The sequence below is a fragment of the Hemicordylus capensis genome, chromosome 5, assembly GCF_027244095.1.
Source record: "Hemicordylus capensis ecotype Gifberg chromosome 5, rHemCap1.1.pri, whole genome shotgun sequence".
NCBI lineage: Eukaryota > Metazoa > Chordata > Lepidosauria > Squamata > Cordylidae > Hemicordylus > Hemicordylus capensis.
Window position 1 is genome coordinate 236,942,990 of NC_069661.1, and position 23,474 is coordinate 236,966,463.

At 43.1% G+C, this 23,474-nt stretch overlaps 1 protein-coding gene and 1 long non-coding RNA gene across 12 annotated transcripts in view; one reads left to right on the forward strand and one right to left on the reverse strand.

Annotated features, from left to right (window-relative positions):
* The window catches only part of ERC1 (ELKS/RAB6-interacting/CAST family member 1), a 292,154-nt gene extending 284,753 nt beyond the window's left edge, over positions 1 to 7,401 (forward strand). For all 11 annotated transcript variants that reach the window (XM_053255857.1, XM_053255858.1, XM_053255848.1 and 8 more), the window contains one exon: positions 922 to 7,401. In XM_053255857.1, the coding sequence (XP_053111832.1) occupies positions 922 to 1,059 (138 nt within the window). In that variant the 3' untranslated portion in view covers positions 1,060 to 7,401. The remainder of the gene's footprint in view (positions 1 to 921) is intronic.
* Positions 7,402 to 15,304: 7,903 nt separating this feature from the next.
* On the reverse strand, positions 15,305 to 23,130 carry LOC128327277 (uncharacterized). The gene is made up of 3 exons (XR_008308556.1): positions 21,819 to 23,130; positions 20,407 to 20,485; positions 15,305 to 17,447 (listed from the first exon to the last, which is right to left on the reverse strand). It is a non-coding gene; the product is annotated as an uncharacterized LOC128327277 (long non-coding RNA).
* Positions 23,131 to 23,474: the final 344 nt, after the last annotated feature.

Here is a 23,474-nt window from a genome sequence, read left to right on the forward strand (position 1 = left end):
TGCCCCATTCCCACAAGAAATGGAAGGAACCGCTCCTAGTCTAAGCATCTACAGACATAAAGAGTGAGTACATTTTTGCAACAGCTTTTTGTGGAGTCATTTTGACCCAAGCAAAGTAAATGGATGAAACTTGCAGTTTTAAACAATAGCATGAGGGGATCGTGGGTGAATCACCACAGGGCACTTAACCTCCTTAAGGTAGAACCTGTCGTAAAACATGGAGTTGCACAACTTTGAAAAGAAATATTTGTGCTTTTTGCCTGTTTAAATGTGGTACAGTCCATCCCAGTTCCTTCCAAGGGTTAAGACCAAGCACTTTTAGTAGTGCATAGATAAATCTCTGTGTTAGAAATAGTCTCTGCAGCATTGCTCAGAATGCATTGCCACAAGAGTCACATGACCTGGGTTACAGTACAACATATAACTTTTCTATAATTTTCATATAACATTATTTCTATTAAGGAACAGCTGGCAGGCCTAGCTGAATGAGTGCTTAAATGTAGCCAAGACCTTTCCAGACTGGTGTGCTCAAGACCTGTTCAGACCATTTCCTGCAGTACATTTGTAGGTGTGACTTCAACATGCACTTGCAAACTTGTATATCATGAAGAGATGCTTATCAACTATTTGTGATTGGCTGCAGCTTCCTGTTATGCATACTTGTCTCTGTATAACGTGTGAAATGGCCCGTTTGCATAGGGGTTTTTTTAAACAGTATTTCTTACAACATGCATTATATATACCAAAAAAACCCCAAACATGGGGTTTTTATTTGGCTGGATGTTTGTTTGTTTCTTGTTTTGGCGGCGGTGGGGGGGCGGGGCTGCTTAAAATCAGCATCCAGACTTGGGATCAAATCTGATATGACATCTTAATACATCATCATGTGCTGAGTTCTGTCTTTTTTTCTTCTCCTTACAGCTTCACGATGAACTGGAAAAGGGTGAGAGGGACAGCGCAGAGTTACAAGAATTTGCCAATGCCATTCTACAGCAGATAGCTGATCACTGCCCTGACATTCTGGAGCAAGTTGTCAACGCACTTGAGGAGTCGTCATGACCCAAACCAGTGTAGTCCCCCCGAAAGCAGCAAGCCCAGGGGCCAAGTCTAATCAGTCCATGGAGTAATGAAGTTGGAGAAGAGGATCAGAGGGGAAGAAAGGAACCAAAACTTATTGGTGCACCTTTTTATTTAAAAACAAAACAAAAACCTAAACTCTTATCTCAGCCGTTATCTCCATAAGTACTGAATCATGCCTGCATTCATCTTCTCACTGCCTTTCTACTTTGGAATATGCCTCTCAGTTACCTTTCCTGTTGGCTTTGGGATATGTCTGCCCAGAGTCCATTAAGCATGGAAGTGGCAATATTTAGACAAAATTAGTTCTAGTGGTTCTCAGAAGTGGTGGCAAAGGAGCACTTGTCTTTATTTTATTTCCAGTTAGTAAACATCTTGGCCTACTTTAATTAATGAGGGAAATTGAGTGTGCTCCGATACTGGTCCACAGTTGGCCAAATTCAGTTTTGCTTGCTCAAGATTTGCAACCTACATGCGAGTTTTATCCTAAAGGGGGAAGATATAGACAGAAGGAGAGTATCCCTTGTTCTCAGTGGTAGTTAAGCAAGAATAAGAAATGTTGTTGTATTTTCTCTGTTCTGCCTATTGCAAACATAATTTTTGTTTACCAAATGGCCTATGAAATGCTGATGGCTATTTTCTTTAGCTGGCTCTTAGTTTTCTGGCCAGTTTCAGTATCCTACCTTATTTATATCTCTTTGCATTCTTGTTTGCCAGGTGTTCTCTTCATGCTTCACTGTACATTTTTCCTATTTCTGATACCTTAGTGGATTACTTCATGAGCTACACGAAGTACTAAAGATGGCCATGCCTTTTGCTGTACCTTTTGTAGCACCACTGCAGTGATGAGTGAACCCAATATAGCTTTTCTAAATGGCATCCTGTTAACATATCCAAATTTAAGAATCTGAATATTCGTGTCTTTTGCACTAATTGTGAGAACACGGTTTTGCTCTGGGCAATGCTAGTTTTATGCATTATGTCATTCTTCAGGCATTCACCAAAACAGAGCTCTGGTATCACTTTATTTCCTCCTTAGAGGAACTTACTGTCTGATGTTTCTTTCAGATTTTAGGGTTAAGAAGATCTTTTAGAGCAGAGAAAAAGGAATTAAGATTTGGAACCAAATGCTGTAACAAAAGGAGCACTGGCCATTTTAATGGTTTTCTGAACTGCTTTGCCTCTATAATTATTATCCTAATGGCCATGCTTGGTTTGTCCAACTTAAGTGTTTCATACATGGAAGTGCCCATAATGTAGTTCCTTTGACTCTGCATTCTGAGTTTATAAGGCAGAAACTCTGAAGACCCTTTTCTTCTTTTTCAGATACAGCAACACATCCCCCATCAGCAAACACTAAGACCATATTAGAGAACTGCCCCCTTCCACTCTATTGTATTTTTCCTTCAAATCTGGCAACCCAGACTGTGACATCACTGACTTCTAAATAGGAAAGAATCTCTGTAAAATGAAATGGGTCCTTTATGAATGCTTTTATAACATACAGTGTCTGACTTTGATTATGAAATGATGCAGCAGGACCTTTTGGTGCCAAGTTCGTAAGAGAGGCTCCAACTCTTCCTTTCTTTGGTATCTGTGCAAAGGTACCCTGAGAATACCGGGGGCAGCATAAATAAGCTTTGTTTTGAGTGGAAGCGATGTGTTTCCCTTGGTTCCTCAATGAGAGATGCACATTGCTCTCTTAGCACCTTCATGGCTTCAGAGATCTGGAATGGTTTTTAGAGCTGACGGCAGAAATAGCTTGTGGCTGTTACTTTTATCATAAAGGTTTTTTGGGCGGGGGGCTGAATGTTCTCAAGGCTGAAATTGCCTTTACCGGAAGGCATGTAGACAGTGACTGTACATACCACTGAGCTACGCTTCATACCAGAGCCGCGCCTTTGGCCCTATTGTTTGAGTCAGCACATTTTGATCGGAGCTCCTGTTTTGAAATCTCCCTTGTAGCTTTTTCTTCTTCATCCCTCATTACTCACTGTAGGAATTTAATGCTGCCTGTAAAACCATTGCAGCCTTCAGGCCTAACATCTTCCCATCACCGCCACTCCCTGGCTCTCCTATTAAGTTATATAGTCAGGTCTCTAGCCGCCCTTGTTCCCTGCTGTAAAACAATCCGCTCTCTCTGTGGGAGAAGTGGTGGGATTTTTCTTATCTGCACTGAAACAATTGCTGCTTGTAAACCTCTTACTGAGATGCTTCTTTATAGGGCCCTCCCCAGCCTAAAGCAGGGAGGAAGGGAGCTAGTCAGAGATCGTTGCTTGTGGTTGCTACTTCATCCCTGTGTGTTTATGGCACTAACCATCAATCATAGTTCTCCATGCTAGTATTTTGGAGCCTTTAACTCAACTGCCACCATGTGGCTGTGCTGCTACAAAAGCTGGATCTCTTTCAGCAGAGGCTAGCCATCCCTAGGACAGTGTGTACTGGGCAAACTGCAATTAAATCGTGATAAATCCCATTGTTTACGCTCTCCTCTTCTCACAGCTTGTTCTCCAAGGAGATTTGTCAAGCAGAGCCAATTCCCACGGTGGCCATTTGGTCTTTATCATCCAGCAACATACCTGCTCTTTGAGCCCTTCCCCCTCCACCCCCAAATCTGGAATGTGCCTCCCTTGCAATTTCTCCTTACTCCCCCATCATACACACAACACCACACCACACCACACACACACTTTTCACATCAATCGTGCCACCCAAAATCCTAATCTAAGTCCTCCCAAAAGTGCTTTAGTGGGGGAAGGGGTTACCTTGGAGCAGGCCTGCTCTGGCTTCAGTATCAATTAACCATTGGAGATAATCTCCCTGATGCCATTTGGATAGTTGTCCTGTGTGTCTGCATTTCTCTAGGAGGTGTGGGGCCTTAAATACAGGGTGGTGGTGTTGAACATGGCCTGCTTCAACTTGTTTCCCTTTAACAGTAGAGTGCAAGGTACTTGTGGATCTAATTAACTTGGTCTCTGTTACAAGGTGGTATCAAATCCACATGTCAGAAAAGTCATATGGTCATCTGACTGCCAGTGACACCATCACAGCTCTCATAGTCTCTGCCACATATGCTGTACGTTAGATCCATTACGTGTGTCCAGAAAACACAGCACTGGACAGTTATGTTGTAGAAGCTCCTCTTTTTTATAAGTCTAGTTTTCAATCATAGCCTCTTATCTATTAATTCCAAAATCTCTTGGTTATTCTAGTCATATTAATGAAGTTTTGTTGGCTGGATTAAGATGAGGCTTGGCTATATGTAAGGAATATGTTTTGATTCTTTCAGACTGTACAGATGCTAATTTTTAAACCTCAAAAGGGGTTTATAAACATCAGGAACTCTTTCTAGAGGGAGAAATGGGACAATTCAGCTTAATTCTGTGCAGTTACTAATAGTTAACTTGGGAAATTCAGGTACCTCCACTGAACAGCTTCATGATCCCAAGGAATTCAGTTTTTTATTCCAATATGGTCAAATCCAGGCAAAAAAGACTAATATGAATTTCAGTTTAACTTCAAAATTCCATAGTGACACCAATTACTAATGTCCTAGGCCGGGGAGCAGGGGGCGGGCTAATAGAGGCACATTTTGGTGAAATAACTTCCTGCTGTATTGGGTATGTTAAAATGACTGCCTTTGACCATTTTTTCCCCATTCAAAAATGCCAAACACTCTCTGGAAATCCCAAAAGTTAGCCGCAATTAAAGGAGTGAGGGCTGTGGTGAGAGACAAGCATGTGCCATCGAACAGTAGTTCACTCTAGCAAACTTCCATCCATAGGAACTTTCTCAGTACATTTTGCAAGATTGTTGTGAATTTTTTGTTCCATGGGAGTGTTGAGCATCTGCCTTTATTCTAACATTCAAGGAGTGTTCTGCTGTTTGGGGAAATTCTTAGGGGGGGGCACCATTTTCCTCCTGCCTCATACCCTATTGCCCTTGAGTGCCATGAAATTTTTCATACCAGAAGATAGCAGAATAATTTTATATTGATTTATCTCTTTATAATTTTCATGGTATCTTAGCATAGGCTCTTGCAATTACCTTAACCTTAGTGAAACAAAAATGGGCTATGCTTCTATCAAAGTGTATGGAACTATAACCCCCATCAGAGAACCAAGCAGGAGAAGAAATGGAAAGCAGATAACTTTGGATTTAATAACACTGCCCCAGTGAAGCTAGCGGGGTGGGGACGTTGAGCAGTGGGTGTCTTGGGGGCTGCCAGAACTGACAAGACAAACTCTTCTCTTGCCAATCACTCTGTCTTGTCTATGCAGCCGGTGCTGTTTTTATAAAGAAAATTTATTTTTTAACTTTTTTCCATTAAGTAGAGGGAGCCTTATCCTTCTGAACAAAATGGCTGTCTCTGCTGACCTTTTTTAAAAAAATGAAAAATAAACCATTTCCAAATTTTTTAGTGTCAAAAGTGTAAACGTAAAAAATACTGACTTTTTTCCAGTGTGTGTGGAGAGTGCTGTAACCCTGTCATTGGTATCTCCCCTTGACCTTTTCAGGGATGGTTTTTCCTCCTGTTTTCTCTGCTTTTCAATTATTGTCTGTGTGGTCCTCAGACTGGGACAGTTACCGATAATGTGTGTCCGTTGTCAGATTTAAATAAAAAAGATAGAAGTAGAAATGCAAAAAAAAGTTGTGTTTAAAAATATATATAAAATTTTAAATGTGTCATCCAAAGGAATTCAAAATATGATACAGCAAAGTTCTAGACTCCTCCTCCCAGTTTTATAAGGAAATGGGTTTTTTAAGGCTCAAGATACCTTTCAATTGCCTTTGATAGACCAAGGAAGACCAAACCAGTGTGGCCTCTTAGGAATGTTCCTGATTCTGGACTTTATCCCCTGCGTGATACTGTATTGTATGGACTATCTTTTAAATTTTAAAATATAGAAGGGACAGGAATTTATAAACCAGCCTTCACTAGCAGCTATTTTTTTCTGTGGGTATCCCCTGACGCTGTCATACTGCAGGTTTAAAGTAGAAGAGATGTATTGAAGCATATTTGCACAGACATTAGCCCCTGTTTACAAAACAGGGGCTTAATATTTCTAAATGCACCTTCACCTCTGCTGATGCCCATTTTTTGTGTGTGATTTTTCTGTAAACACCTGCTTTGAAAATGTTACCCCAGAATTTTACAACAAAGGGCTTTTCCCACACCATTGGAACATTTGGATTCAACATTAAAAGCCAACATAAATGTGTTTATCATAACTATATTTGCTGTTGCTTCTAGTCACATGTTAAATTGTTACATCTGAATGTACTTTTAGAAAATACATAATCCTGATTAATTTGGGGAATATTCATAATATTTTCAATCTGAAGTTACTAGTGTTCCAGTGCTAGAATCTACTTGATTCACTGTCAGGTGTTCCAGGTGGAATTACATTTCAAAGACTGGAATCAATGCAATTGGTTTGTAGTCTCACACTTAGAACATGCTTCTTAATGTAGGATCTAAGTATTAAGTCAAACTTGATACTACTCCTTTAATCTAGTTTTTTCCATTCACCTCTCCTCCATCAGCCCTTTCAGATAATGGTTCACATGAAGTCTGGCATCTCTCAATCCTTAAACCCAGGATTTGCCCTAGTACTGGCTTCAATTGACACACCCTACAAATAGGTCACAAGTTTTATTTCTTTACTAGTCCCCTACCCTTCAGTGATTAGTTTGGTGTGCTAGATCCTAAGATTTAATGCTTACCAAATGTTCACATCTTGTTTAGGGTCAGTGCATAAAGTAAATTGAATTATATCCAGAAGACCCTCCTATAAACTAATGTAACATGCTATGTATCCATCCCTGCCAAAACAGTATTGCAGCTACTTCCCTCTGATTCACCTCATGTTAGAAGCAGGACACCAGATTCTGCTTTATCAAATTATTCATGAAGGCATTACAGTGGGCTGTTCTACAGGGTGGAAATTTGTGGGACGTCCTTCCCACACACACGCATACAAACACACTACAGATGGGGATCTTTTATCTACTTGGAAAGTAATGCGTTGCACTTTAACAGAGGAGGAGACAAGCTTTGCATATATAGTCTGACATACTTTGATTTCCTTCTGGAAGGAACAGCAGCGGGAGATGATAGATGTCTGTGATGCAAGTGCGCACGCTGCCTTCAACTTATATGTGTTTTATTGATGGAGTAATGTTACTGACAGGATAATGAATTGCAAAGAAATCGTGTTATATTCAACTTTGCCTTGATAATATAAACACTTTTGTTCTTTTTTTTCCTTTTTTATTCACAAACTTATGTTCATCAGGAAATTATAAAATTATTTAAAAATTTTGCTGTTTCAAGTGGCTTTTAATCTTCTTCTTATGAAGTTTCCTCCAGAAAGGTGCTCTAGAACAGTTGTAGGAGATGCCAAATGTCCACATTAGAGATCTTTCCCTTGCCAGTCTTCCTACCTAGCCCCATATGCAGTTGGTACATTATCCTCCATAGGATAATTGGGTTTTTGTGGAACCATCTGAGAAGGGAGTTGCAGACTCTGAAGAGCGGATCACGATCTGGAAGCACAAAAGGCAGCAACATTACAGGCCTGAGTCTGGACCATGTCTGGATGGCAGACTCCCAGCTGCCCTGCCTTGAATTGAAAGGCAAGGTACAAATGTAATAAATAATAAACAGTCACCCTCACCGTTGGTGCATGATGCACATTGAAAATCCTGCCGGTTGACCATAGGACTCACAGTGATCCACTTGTGTATTTAGTATTGATTTGAATGCTTTACTCATAGCACACTCCACCCACACTACAAACCTAAAACAATTTTATTATTTTCTTTTTAGTGAAGGATGTGCATTCATGTAGGCCTTTAGAAACAAACAGCATTAGCCTTCTACTCTCTCCCTTCCCCCAGCAATGTCCTGTTATTTCCAGTTCATTACTTATTATTTTGTCAATTTTTTAGTGCAATTTCTCATGCACTAAAATACTTTTAGGCTACTTTCCAAAAAGAAGACTTACAACATCAGTATGTCTATGTGTGAATCTGTGAGTCTCGCCTAATAACTTTTGCATTTACAGTCCAATACAAACCAAATTCATAGCACATAGAAGGGGGTCCTAGGGGACCCTGATGGATTTAAAAAAAACAATCTACCATCTTGTTTCAAGAGGACAGCCACCCAAATTACAGGTGACACCCCTTTGTAACCAATGTGCTGACAATCAGATACAGATCAAATTCACACCATATGGGGTCCTAGTGTCACCATGTTAAAAGAAGCAGAAAGTAGGCTCCATTAGTTCCACTTAGAACTACTTATTTGAAGTTTGTTTCAGAACTAAAGTAAAAGTAAAGTGTGTCATCAAGTTGATTTCAACTCATGGTGCCCACAGAGCCCTGTGGTTTTCTTTTGATAGAATACAGATGGAGTTTACCATTGCCTCCTCCCGCACAGTATGAGATGATGCCTTTCAGCATCTTCCTATTTCGCTGCTGCCCGATATAGGTGTTTCCCATAGTCTGGGAAACATACCAGCGGGGATTCAAACCGGCCACCTTCTGCTAGTTAGTCTAGCATTTCCCCGCTGTGCCATTAGGTGACTTTTGTTTCAGAACTAGAATGGAGAAAATCAGAAGTTTCTTGAGATCTGGTCTAGATCTTTTCACCATTGATTTGTATTGTACATGGGAAAGTAGCTGAAATTGAGGAATAAGGAAACTGAACAACCTGGTTCCCACCCACCCCTTCAATAACCAAGGCTTTAATTTATTTTTTAGAATTGCATCTTTTCTGATAACAAGTTCTATAATTCACCATTGCTGAATCCCCACCGGGATTGTTTGCTGCTACAGAAATTCGAGATATAATGTAAAAATAAATAGATAAAATAAGTATGTTCGCCAAAACAGTTTGGACCGAGCCGCCATGGAGCCAGCAGCTTAGTAAAAGGAGAGGGATGTGTGCTTAGGGCCTCCGGGAGGGCAAATGGCAGCGCTGGCAGGGTACGCAGCACTTTACATCACTCACTGCTCGCACTCAGCTGCCCCTTAACTCCCAAAAGACCCCCACCCCACTGTACTCACCAGATTCTCCTTTACAAGTATATTCCCTGAATTAGTTTGGGCCGGACCAGACGTGGTTTGGCCAGAACCGGACTGTGCCACTTTGAATCCAGTTCAGATTTGAACCTAACTGGCCAGATCGGTTCCATATACATTCCTACTGACTGACAGCAGTTCTCAGGGGGTTTCAGATCGGGAACAACATCCGGACAAGTTAGACATGACTCAGCACCATTGAAATCAATAGGACAACTTAGTCATGGCTAATTTAAGTTCCATTAATTTCACGACTGACTTAGTTAAAGCTAAGAAAGACTCCTGGGCAGCATCCAGACTAAGAAAGGGAAGAGAGCTGGTGTTGTGGTAGCAAGCATGACTTGTCCCATTAAGCTAAGCAGGGTCTGCCCTGGTTGCATCTGAATGGGAGACTAGAAGTGTGAGCACTGTAAGATATTCCCCTTGGGATGGAGCCGCTCTGGGAAGAGCATCTAGGCTCCAAGTTCCTTCCCTGGCATCTCCAAGATAGGGCTAAGAGAGATTCCTGCCTGCAACCTTGGAGAAGCGCTGCTGGTCTGTGAAGACAATACTGAGCTAGATGGACCAATGGTCTGACTCAGTATATGGTAGCTTCCTATGTTCCTAACTGGAGACGTCAGAAACATACTGGGACCTTCTTCACGGAAAGCATTTTCTTGAATACTGAACTACAGCCTCATTCTCTCTGTGATTACCACAGCAGTGGCAGCCCAGATTTAAAACATCTTTGTTAATATTTTTACACCATGTTCTGAGAATAAAGGTTAAATAGAATTTACAGATGAAACAAACCATGAGCCACAGGCTTTCCAAGAAGTTCCTTTTTGCACTTCGCTATGGTTTTTGTTACTCATTTTCGTCAGTTGAGGATGTGCTCTAAGGAAAGTACACATTTCCTTAGGAGATTTAAGAACACTTGGGAAATGACCTGTGAACTATTGATTCAATACATTTTATGTTGGTATTAATAGTTCTGGCAGATAAAAGATCTCTGAGTTTATGTCAGGCCAAGGCTTGCTGTGCCTCTCACAACAGATGTATGCTGCTTAACTGAATGAAACTGTACAACTTAAATGCAACATTACGACAGAATGCATCATTCAGAAAACCCAGGAATTGCACCCTGCCCACCCTCCCCCACTGCAATGGTATGCCCTTTCAGAATGCTGGAGCAGCTCAGGTTGTGCAAGAGTCACAAACCCAGGAAGTGGTCAAAGCACAAAGCAGTAACCAACCCAAATATACTCCCCCTAGAAGAAATGCCTGAGTCACCATTTAGAGGGGCTGCAACAATAACATTGTTCATGCTTAAAGGCAAAAGGTGCCAATTCCCTTTCATGCATTCTCAGCTTACCAGTTGTGCTGAGAAGTAAAGAGGGTGCAATGCATCCTGAGCTGAGAAAAAAGATAGAGAAGTTTTGCTGCTGCTGCTGCTAGATTATGGTAAGGATTCTGTTGTGCACATTCAAGCCCTAACTTTCATGTTCTTATAATGTGCTAACTGTAGCTGTCATGTTCTGCTATGTGCAAGAGGCATAGCACTTACAGCCTGCTTTATATGCACAATGAATGGGTCAGCAGCACTGAGCTTGTTGTATTGCCATGTTCTCCATTGTGGTCTCTGTGCATCACATTTGGGTGTGTGCCTGTGCAGAGCCAGAGTTTGGATCTTTCCAGAGCATGACCATAAAAGGAAAAAAGAGCGGGAAAGTGCTCCCTCTAGTGGACAGCCCTACTTGTCTCCTCAGTCTTTTGCCAACTTCCGGCTCTGCAACGGCACCATTGTCTGTTCTTTCCTCCAGCTTTGCCTGTTATCAACAAATTAGTAAAGGGGTTACTGAATTACATTCAGTAATGTAATTCCCCCCAGCTCTTTCCTCAGTGCCAACCTCCACACCAGGTCTGCAATTGCCAGTATAGGAGCCTTCAAGCTCAGGCGCACTTGTGAATACCTCAACACATGTCCCTCACACAGTCCAGATTCAAGCTTCAGTGGTTAATAACCTCTATGCATCGATCTGAAGTGGACATAGACTTCCATATTTCCATAGTGCCTCGTCATCTGAAGTATTTGAGGTTTTGCACAGAGCCTCATGCATACCACTATTCTATTCTCCCTTTTGGACTGGCTTCCGCTTCCTGGGTTTTCACAAAATGTATGTCTGATGGCAGCCCACCTCTGTCTTCAGGATGTGAGGGTTTTTCCGTACATCGACAATTGGCTTCTGGTGGCGTCCTCCAAAAACCAACGCCTATTCCATAAAAACTTAACTCTTCTTCTAAATTATCTACACCTCATAGCCTGGAAGATAAAAGCATAAAGGACTGTAGTGCCTAGTGCAGCAGGTACTGAAAACTGCCAAGAAACCACCCACTTAAAAGACAAATGCTGCAAAGTGAAAAAGATTCACTCTGTATGCAAAATCAAAGGCCTTTCCCCCAGAATCAGCACCACTCACTGATATGAGATTATCTCTTCTCTTTAAAGAGGTAAAGTCTGGCTTATTCATCGCTGAAAGTTCATATAGCAACAATTTCAGATAGTCATCCTGCACCTAATCCTTTTTCTCATAGACTTGTTTAAAAGTCCTTTAAAGGAATGTTTCATATGTTTTCTCCAGTGCCTTAATGTTCTCCACCATGGAACTTGGTTTTGGTTCTCAAACAGTTGATGAAGAAGCCCTTTGAGTCCCTAGCACTTGTAATCTAAAATTATTATTGCTTAAGACTGTTTCCCTCGTTACAATTATATCTGCCAGGAGAGTGAGTGAATTATAGACTTTAAGGTCAGATAGTACTTATCTGGTTTTAATAAGAGATTTGTTTTATGTCCTTATTTATCTTATCTTATTTATTATTTCTCTGTGTAACCCGCTTTGGAAACTCTTGTTGAAAAGTGGTGTATAAACATTTGTTGTTGTTGTCCTGATATCTCTTTTCTTCCTAAAGTAGTTTTGGAGTTCTGTTTGTCTCAGGAGATATCTTTACCCACGTTTTTTTCCTGCTCCTACCACAGATGTTGAAAGAGCATATCATTTGTTGGATATCAGGAGAGCCCTAGCCTTCTAAATTGACAGAACAAAGCCTTTTGGCAGGTCACACTCTGATGGTTTATGCTGAGCCTTTAAAGGGCCTCCCCATTTCAGCACAAAGAGTTGCTTATTGGGTTAAAGAGACCATTTCTGTCACCTACCAGCTTGCCTCAGAACCACTGCCAAGCCCCATTCGGGCATGTTCAACAAGAACTATGGCAAGGTCCGTGGCAAAGCAACTACATGGTCTTGACCAGCTTCTTTCATCCGTCATGCTCTGGACGTGCGGACCAGGTCACACGCCTCCTTTGGCGCGTCTGGCCTCAGCTCTACTCTACAGTGAAGCTGTACTCTCCATCCAGGTAAGCTTAGCTTGCTATTCGAGTGGTCTTCTGTGCATTCACACAACCCACCCTACCTCCCCGCTATAGCCTGTGGAATCTAATACCTAGTACTTTGGGCATACGGCGGTTGCTCAGACTGAGGAGACAGATAGGGCTATCCACTAGGGGGAGCACTTTCTCGCTCATTTTTCCTTTTATGGCAAAGCTCTGGAAAGATCTGAACTCAGGTGCAACCCGAGTGTGAATGCACAGAAGAACTTGAAGAACTACAGTCACAGGTAAGAAACCTGCCTTTCCTCTATGTGATTCATTCCCCATGTGGAGATGGTTTTCAATTACATTCCAGAAGTCCAGTAGAACTCTTGTCACATTTATTTTATCATATTTGTCTTCCACCCTTTTTCTAGGGAAACTGGGCAGTGCCTCCCATTGAGTGTCATGCTTGAATGGGGATTTGAACCCAGGTCTTCCCACTTAAGTCTTAATATTCTGTCCAGGGTACCACAGTGGCTCCTGCAGTCAAGGTGTGGGGCTTCCAAAACATTGTCTGCCTTAAATCCAACAATTTCTTCAAACAGGACAGACCCAGTACAAAGAAGCTTCCTTGTCCACATGATGGACAAGGGAGAGGGAGGGAGAGGAGAGCTGGTCATGTGGTAGCAACATGACTTGTCCCGTTAGCTAAGCAGGGTCCACCCTGGTTGCATATGAATAGGAGACTAGAAGTGTGAGCACTGCAAGATTTTCCCCTTAGGAGAAGGAGCCACTCTGGGAAGAGCAAAAGGTTTCAAGTTCCCTCTCTCGCTTCTGCAAGACAGGGCTGAGAGAAATTCCTGCCTGCAACCTTGGAGAAGCTGCTGCCAGTCTGTGAAGACAATACTGAGCTAGATGCACCAATGGTCTGACTCCGTATATGACAGCTTCCTATGTATTATTTAGTTGATCTGCTCTCACCATTGACACTGACAGAGCAACCATCGGCACTTAATGGGGCTATTAGTTTGGGGCACCCAGCTAAACAACCACTGACTCCTTTTTTCCCATTCTTAACCATTGATATCACAATAGTGTTCCCTTTTGTATTTCAATGCTCAAGTGTTATCTAGTATTTCTAGGTTAGGAGGGTGGAGGAAGCCAGTTCAGGAACTGCAGCATTATCTTCACTGACATCATGACTGATAGCTACCTGCATATCTCAGTGTTACTCATTAGCCTGGAAATATATCCGAGGGACTTAAAGTAGGTTTCTAACAAATAGCAATAGCAAATTTTGTTTGAGACAAGCCTTTATTGCTGACCCTGTGGTGGCTTTAAGACAGCATTTTATCTTATGGGAAAGGGAAAGAAACCACCCTTTGTGTTTCAATCATGCCACTGATTATTTATGGGATTTCTGTTGTTTTAATCTGACAACAATAATGTGGGGGTTTGCTTGTGTGATTGGCATGGAAAAACAGGAAGTTGGAAAAGCATAATTTATACATTGGAGGGTGTGTGCGTTGTTTTTTTATATGGGCGTATAAAAAAGACAGGTCTATCAATGGCTACTAGTCTGGTGGCTATGGGCTATCTCCAGCCTCCGAGGCATGATGCCTCTCAATATCAGTTGCAGGGGAGCAACAGCAAGAGGGGTTGCTGTTGTCCTTTTGGAAGCTCAGGTGGAGGTGGTGGCCGAGGTGCCTTTGCACGGCTTCGGCTAGTGCGCCAGTTGCATCCCTTTCTCAAGAAGGCAGATCTGGCCACAGTTAACCATGCCTTAGTCATGTCAGGGCTGGATTACTGTAACACGCTCTACGTGGGGCTGCCCTTGAAGAATAGCCGGAAACTGCAGCTAGTGCAAAATGCGGCAGCTAGGGCTTTATCTGGAGCTGCCTGTTGGGATCACATCACACCCATTTTGAAAGAGCTTCACTGGTTACCAGTTTGTTTCCAGGTCCAATTCAAGGTGCTGTTTTTGACTTTTAAAGCCCTTAACAGTTTGGGCCCGGGATACCTGACGGACTGCCTGCTCCCAAGGGTTGCTGCGCGCTTGATGAGGTCATCTGAGGGGGGCTCTGCTCCAGGTGCCGACAATGAGGGAGGCTCAGTTGTCATGCATGTGGGACAGGGCCTTCTCTGTTGCAGCCCCCAGACTCTGGAATGCTCTCCCGGTGGCTATTTGCTCCTCGGTCTCATCACAGTTTGTAGAAAGCGTGTTAAATCTTGGCTTTTTACTCAGCTTTTATATGATTGTCTCTACTGCTGCTTCTTTGTATTTTGTACAGTTTTTATGCTTGTATTTTAAATCTTTTTAGTCTTGTTTTAATTTTTGTGTAAACTGCCTTGAGATTGTTTTAATGAAAGGCAGTATACAAATTTAACAATAAAATAAATAAAGTTTAACAAACTTACAGCTGAATGTGTTAACAGATTTAATTGAAAGCATTCAGTGTTTGAGGTGATATGAAAGTTCTTTCTTCTGATGGTGGAGTCTTCACACATGCAAGTCTCCACGTGATGCTTTTGCAGTGGATTAAAGCCTTTGTCTCAGAGCAAGCTCACATGAGGGAAAGAAATGCGGAATCATTTCTGCTGAGCTGCCTGGCTAGGCTTCTCCTAAAACTATTCTGTATTATCAGTAGGTTAAAAATGCTGCTGCCGCCGCCACCCCTTTTGTCTACAGAAACTCTCTGGGCTTGGGGTGGAATTCCAGAAAAAACTCTTGATTTGGCTCTTGGACAAGTACAAATATCTTCCACATGCAAGCCTACATGTGGTGAGAAAACTGATAGCTGCTGAATATATGAGGACTTGTTTGCACTAGAGGAATCCCACTTCGGTCCGCCCTTTTCCTGAGTTAAAAACCAACTGAGAGAGACTTGTAAAAATAAAAACTAAAAAACCAGGTTTTATTCAATTACTTCAGACTGCTTCCATCTGAGGCTTTCTCAGCTTTTAGATACAGTTAAAAATACTTAGTAAGTTACAAAAATAGGTTGTCTTAATGCATGCTTAATGTTTACAGAGGTCTTTGCGACGCCCTAGGTGCATTGAGTGTAGGCTAGTGTTTCTTATTTTAATTACATTACAGGTAAACAATAATAGAACAGTATCAGGAATGTGCAAAAGCACATACCAATGAAACAGAAATTCTAACGCAAACGCTTACTAAATGACTTTTTCATACCCTGAACTTGCGAAGCCATTAGCCTTGGCTTTCTTTTTCCTTAAACTCACCAAACTCTGGTTGAGAATCAGGCCCCTGCAGTTCTATTTTCCAAGAGCTGCAGTCATCCTGTTGCAGCAAACCCCATTGCCACATGTCCCCTCTTCACTTCCAGCCTAGCTTCTAACAAAAAAACTCCCTTCTTCCGGGCAAGAGCTCTCTAGGTCCCACCCACCTGGTGTACTGATTGGCTACCTTGGAGTTCATCAGCCTGTCAGTCAAGACAAGAATTAACTCCCTATTAACTCTTTATGGGGAGGGGAGGCTGATCACTACAGCTTTAGTCATCGTAATGCTGGACATGCATGTGTGTGACCCAAATCATTTAATCTAATCTTAAAGAAATTTTTAACCTTTCCCCCATAGGATCCTATGGGCTTTTGCAGAAAGGTTAAAAAATTGTTTAAAATTGCCTGCTTGCCCATTTCTTTTGTGGGTAGCAGATAGGAACCATCATGCCCTATCACACAACCCACTTTGGTGTCCCTAGGAGCTACCCATGGAAACAATGGGGTGTTTGGAGTTCCCCATTGTTCCCGATGGCGGAAACACTCAAAATGTTTCAAGTTGTTCCGTCAGAACAGCCAGCTTGGCCACTGTTTTGACAGAACATTTTGGCCATTTTGCATTTCATTTCAAGCTCAAAAAAGAATGCAAAATCAATTCAGTCCCACATCCCTACTTTCAAATATGCATCATGGCCATTTCACATTACTTGGAGGAAACCCTAGATTTCCCATAGGGGATGCACCCAATCACAGCTCCCTATCAAGTATACTTGTATGATAAACACACTTGCAAATATGAGTGTATCAAGTTCATAAATTCACATTAAAGTGCAAACTTAAAACTGCATATGTGCACCCCTAAAAAATACAGTGTGTCCATGATTTTTTAAATCCCTTCAAAGATTATATCTCAAGGTATGCAAAACATTACGTGCACAGCAACCCTTGGATACCATGGGATGTGTAGACTAAACGTAAATGCCTGCTAATTCTGTGTCTGAATTAGTCAAGTTGCTTACGCTAAAAGATAGGTTTGGTGAATACTTTCAGTCAAAACCTTTGTCTTGTCAGTTCACAGCACCAATAGGCTTCAACTGTTCATCCTGCAAAGTTTCCATTCTAGGGTGCTGACCTTGACCAATGTTTTGGAAACACACTTAACAAACCCTGGAGGCGGTTTCTGAAACCAACATTTAACAGCATTTATATATCAGTTGCAGCAATCCAGCTTGATATGGCCTAAGCTGCTGTTAGTGCTGAGAGTACAGACCTCAAGCCAGAAGCCTTGTGTGTGGATGGAGGCAGGGGACACACACAGAGAGATGAGTATGTACGAGCCAATATGAAAAATCAAAAACCTACATTTATGTATTATTTATTTACTACATTTTAATACCGCCTTTCTGCCTTGACAAAGGCACCCAAAGCGGTTTACAATATTAAAAGAAGCAAATAACAGATCAATAAAACGTTGTCTCAGGCTGTTGGTCTTTGCAGGAGCTGAGGGCAAGAGCTCCCTGGCCAGGCCGTCTCCTTTCTTGCCTTCCGCTCAGGGCACACTCGTCTTTCCGGTACTCCTGGGAAGGTGGCGGGGACGGGCTGCCCCAACAGTCCTCACAGGCCGGAGCTGGTCTCTATGGGGGCCGGTGTTATGCTCTCCCCTGGCCTGGGCGCCTCCTTTCTTGCCTTCCTTAAATGCAATCAGTTTGATATGTTGAAAGTTATGTAAACCCTTATTTAAAAGATGCTTGTATCATACGGCTCTTTGAGAAAGCTCAGTCCATGGGGCTGCCAGTGGTGCCCCATCCAGACAAAGAGTGGCCTAGGCTTTCTTAGCTTCACCACTAGCAATAAAGGGCTCCTAGGACGCTCACAAAGTCTACGATGCAACGAGGCTATTAACACGCGCATGCACAACTGGGCTAAAGGAGCCAGTCTGGTTTTGCACGCGCCACACAACCACCGGGATCGGGCCAATCCTGGTGGCTCCACCACAGCGGCAACCTGCCTAAATAGCCACCCTTTAAAACGAGGTTAAGGGAGTGAGCGCTCCCTTAACCTCGTTTTATGGACTGTGGGGCAGCCGTGGCAGCCACACTGCGGTGAGCCCGGGGAGGGGGGGCTCCCCATGCTGCACAGTGCATCATGGTATTTCTGGGGGCCAGGACAAGACATCCTGGCCCCCGAGCCTCCCCGCTGCCTGGGCTCACTCCCCACAATGCCACCGTGATCGTCGGCAGGGCAGGAAGGTTTAACCTGCCTCCCCCGCAGCCCGCTCTGGAGCCCTTTTCACAGATCTTGAGAAGAGACTCAACAGGTCTTGCATTGCTTATTAGAAACATATATAAGATGCCTTTGATTTAAAACAAACACAAAAGTTCTTATACCCAGCAGTTGTTTTGTGTCGGCGATGAGGGGAGAGGCTTGAACTCGGGCCCAAGGTCAGCATGGTCAGGCCCTTGCTGATGCCCACACAGTAACTGGGGAGCCCACTGCTGAAAGTCCCCCTGTTTCTACAGCTTCTCCTCCTTGCTGATTTTGCCTGTTTGCTCACCCAGTCTCTGGCCCATAGAGAATGAGCAACAGAGCCAGAAATAATGGCAGTTGGGAAGATGAGGGCCCACTGAAGAACTGGGCACCCACATAGAGGGTATCTTGCCCCAGGCCCCCCCAAAAGCCTGAAGCTGTCTCAACACAAAGGGCCTTTTCGTGCCTTCAGGGAGGTTTGCTGTGATGTGGGTTGCATTTCCCTTTCTCGTTCTCTCGTGGCAGACATCATGTGCTATGGACCTCAAACAATTTTTGCCCGGGTGATGAACCAGTATGGCGACTGAGTGGGAAGCCTGTTTACTTGGATTTCTTTCCCTTATGTGTGCAGAAAAGGATGAGGAAGAGGTTGTTCAGACAAGCTCAGATTTAACACTGAGCGAACATGATCATCACCCTTGTTCTCTGTACAGTTTGTTTACGGCCTGCTTTCTTGGTGACTGGCTGTATAGTCTCCCACTGAAGTGTAATAATTATTGTTCAAGCTAAAAATTGCACTGAGCAATCTTGAACTTCTGCCACGCTGAGAATTAGGGGCTCTCTTTGCATGCTGATACACTTCTTTGCTGTTCAATGGTTATTTTGGCTTTGGCTTTATTTGCTTTATTGTAGCTGTGGAGATAATCAAGACAGACTGTTTACACAGTGAGCCGGGGTTCACCAGCAGGCTGCTGGGTTAAGTCAGAGAAGCCGATTGCTGCAAGGAGAACTGCCAAAGCTGACTTTTCTCAGAGTACTAAACTCTGAGGAAGAGAAAGCCTTTGTGCTCTGGTTTTCAAACATATTAACATGGGAAATGTCCTCTATTTGTCTTTGACTGACAACTCTTTCTTCCAATCCCCTGCTTCAATGCATAAGCACATCTCACCCAATGGCATGATAGGTTGGGGAAATTGCAGGCTCCAGTCTAAAGGGTCAGCAACTGATGGCTCATGGGCCAAACCTGTCCCCCAGTGGCAACTGGTGGTTCCTAGGACCTGGGGAGGGGTGCTAAGCAGGGCAGGTGGTGGGTAGAGCCACAGGTAGTGAGAGGTGGAGCCAATCATGGGCAGTGCAGGAGGTAAAGCCAATTGTGCGCAGCTGCGGAGGTGTTGCCAGGACTCGGAGGGTGCCTTAGCGATAACTGGCAAAGAGTAGCTTTGTAGCTGAGTGGGATCAAAGTATACACACACACCAACGGCGGAGCCTGACCGCCAGCGGCCTGTGTGCGGCCGCGGCAGTGACCCCACCCCCCGCATCTGACATCAGACGTCAGATGCGGAGTGGCAGGGTCTGGCTCCGAACAGAGTCTTGAGGCTCTGTTTGGGAGTTGGAGTTTAACTCCTGAAGGGGCCATGCGGCCGTTGGCCCAATGGTGGCACCACCCCTGACACACACACACCTCAATTGCTCATCAGCAGAGATACAGAGAAACATAGAAATCATCAGTTGCTTTATAGTGCTTAACAGGACTGCAGTAGTGTGTAGATTTGTATCTAACACAGCAGGATAAAAAACACACACAGAGAGAACTGTACAAGCCACAAGTAAAGCACAGACCAGCTACAAAAGGCTGCTTTTGTGGAGTGTAAATGCATTCTGAAGTCACCAGGGCAGCTCTGTCTGCTTGATTATTTCAAAAATGAGTACTGCTAATCAACAACAACAACAACAACAAGAAAGAACTCTGAGCCAAAGTATACAGTGGTTAGTGTGCTGTACTAGACTGGGAAAATCCAAGTTCAAATCCCCATTCAGCTTTGAAACTCACTGGATGACTCTGAGACAATTGCTTATCTCTCAGCATAACCTTCCTCTTAGGGCTGTTGGGAGGATAAATGTAACCATGTGAACCACTCTGGGCTTCTTGGAGGAAGCCCAAGCTATACATGTACAAGTAAATAAATCTATATCAGCCACAGGTAAAGCAGAGACCAGCTACAAAAGTAAAGAACAAATGTATTCTGAAATTACAAGGGCAGCTCTGCCTGCCTATTTAAAAATGCATGCATAAATATCAGAAAAATCACAGGTTTTTCAATCATGCTTGCTGCAGCTATGAACCTTTTCTTGTAACTTAAGAGGACAGGATGGGAAGCAAAGATGCATGATGACACTCTTACCCTTCTTCATGCCTGCTGAACAGCTGGGTGCCACTCTCTGCCTGCCGTGGGTGCCCATCACTTAGTCTGGGTGTCCATCCTAGCAAGCAACACAATTTTTTATAGAGATCACTTCCTTAATCCTTGCCCAGTGAACCATAACCCCCATTATTAATGCACTAATCTGTATTAATGTTACAGATACTGGCCACGATCCAGAGAAAAGCCTGGCTAGCTCTCTGCATAACAAATTGATTTTTAAAATTATTTCCCTTCCTTCTTTGCACCACATCCAAATGCAAAGCCACTTCTGCAATTATTTGAAAAGCAGTTTGGACTCAGAAATCCATGTGTATGTCCTATAATAATTTTCTGGTTTCTTACGCCAGTTTCAAATATAATTAATCCAGTTTGCTGTTCCTTCCATTGTTTTGTGCCATGTCATTTTGGGAGTGGGCCATAATGCTTTGCATACAGATCAGATAGCAAGAGAGATGCAAAAGCAGAAGTGGCATTCCTCCCTTCCAAACAAACACAAACAAAGAAGCCAGCAAATGATCAAACATACCAACAGCCAGCAACTCTCTAACAAAAATGGTGATTGGATTCTTCTAAGTAACTAAAAGAAAAAGACTTTCCCACCCTCTGGGCACTTTGATTGGCTGCCTCAGGAGTCAATCAACCTAGTCTCTCTTTGATTGGTTGTGGTCCTAGGACCACCCACTTTGCAAAAGCAGGAATGAGCATGCTTATTGGCTCCTACCTTATTATTCATATTTTAAAAGATCTGGGGCTTTTGATTTGTTCTTTGCTACTATCGCCCACCTCCCAACTCTTAAAGCAGCAGCAGACTGCAGGCAAGAGCAGCAGGGAACAACAGAGGGTGGCAGTAGACACACAAATGGAGGCAGAGGGAACATGGCTGACTAATACATTTAAGGTGAGCACTGCCCACTTTGCCCATAGATAAGATCCGCCCCTACTGGCCCCTGAAATGCCAACCAAGGACCAAAGAGGTGTGTGGATTAGTGGTACCTGCAGTAATAGATTGTTTGGTTGAGTGGTTGTCAGAATCTATTGCACCTTTCTTAAAGGAATCTTTTGAGAAAGCAAACTGCTCACTAGGAGTTTATTTAGATGGTGCAGCCCTTTCAGAGGACGTATGCACCAAATCCTTGGCATTGTGCTACCTTTGGGTCCTCCATGTTTCAGATTAGTGTCCCATACCACCTGTTTTGTGCTAAAATGCCAGACCTGGACAGCAAGAAATTCCTATCCAAATGCACTATCAGGATCCATTTCTCTGTGCCCACACAACTCTTGGCAGAATTGGTTGGAACAGGGTTTTTCCCATCCCCACCTCCAGGTCCCTGTTTGGCTGAATACTGGCTTCTGAAGCCTAGAGCTGGGCTTGCATCTTTGCTGGGACCCACCTTTGTTGCTGAGATGGTAGGGAGAACGCATCTTGTGATCCCTGTCGCTGCGAGAGCCAAAGCGCTCTCGTCAAGGGATGGGAGGTGAAAGCCAGAAGCTTTTTCCAAAGTGTATCTTTGTCTTTCACATCTGCAAAGTTTACATTCAGATACTAAACACACTTATTTGTAAGTGCAGTCCCACTGATTTAACTGGAACCTCCTAATTTAGGGCCAGATCTTCTGGGAGTCATGTGGTTGTTGGCTCTGGACTACTCTGCTTATTTGGGAGGAAGACAATATGATCATTTTCCATGTTAGCATTACTCCTAAGGAAGGAGAGAAGCAGCTACATTGTCTGGCTTTCCAAAAGGTTCTGGTTGGCCACTCTGAGAAACCCTGTGCCTAGTCTCTCTGGACATTGTCTTGATCAAGCGAAGCTCTGCTTATGCCCTTACAAAACTGTCCATGCATTCAATATGAAGTAATGAGAGACAGAGATCACACATGTGTGATCTGGCCCTTAATAGCCCACAGGATGTTGACAAGGGGATGAACCAGCTCACATGTGCAGCTGGTGCATCACTTGATCTGTTTTCTTTCTCGGCACTTGATAACTGGCAACTGGATGTGTTGGACTCTGGGGGAAAACTTTGTGTTTCAGGTGATAATCAAGTTCTGTGGTTGACGGTATATCTGTGACAGACTACTCACAAGACTGTAAAGCATCATCTGATGCTACAGCCTCAGGTGCCGGACCCTTCTATGCAAACCAGTCCTATCTCTACCTGTGCAAAGCAGGGAATGGCATCGAACAATGGGGAAAACAAGTCTTGGATTCTTCAAGCAGACAAGGGTGAACTGAGGTCAAAGAAATCTTGTCATCTTGGTGCTTGTACTGGATGCAACAGAAAAATGGGTTGTTGCATCTTTCTCCACCCCTTTTCCTGTTTTGTTGTCAAGACACCTTGTGAAATGTTCCTGCACAAAGCTATTTGCCTATCTGGGCATGTTTAGGCGTGATGCTAATATATTCTAGAATTATGTCATGGCAGAATGTGTTACAGTCTGCAGCTGTGTAGTTAAGCGTCTGGCTGATTTGTTTGGGTATGTATTTAAATTAGCGTGTGCACTTTCAGAAGAAATATCCCCTCCGAAGTCAGACAACCTGATCTAATTTCTGTGTTGTCAGCTTTGGCTGCTCAGAATACTTCTGACAGTGCTTAAATAAATACTGCACTTCTAATTGAGAAAGGTCCATAGAGACTTTTCAAGAAGGTGGCGTGAAACAAAACTGAACAAAAATGTTTAATGTAACAAGCCAAGACTTTGGTTAATCTCAGAGAAGAGTGACTACATTGTCTCCTCAGAATGTTGAAAAACACCAGTTGAGCTCCCTGGATACACAGCAGTGCTGGAGCATATCCTACAGACAGTTCTACCAATCCAAATTCAACTCCAAGGAAATAAGGACGGATGCTGTGTTCAGTACAAATGATCCATCTTAAATACAGTTTGCGTATATATGTCCCAAATTGTTGTCTTCCAAAACATGGGCTTCCAAAGAGTTTCTAGTATCTTGCCAGGGACAAAGATGTTGAAAGAAAGATGAATGTAAAAAGAAAACGTGGGGGTTGCAGTTAGAAGTTTAGCAATGAATTGTCATAGGAGAGGAGA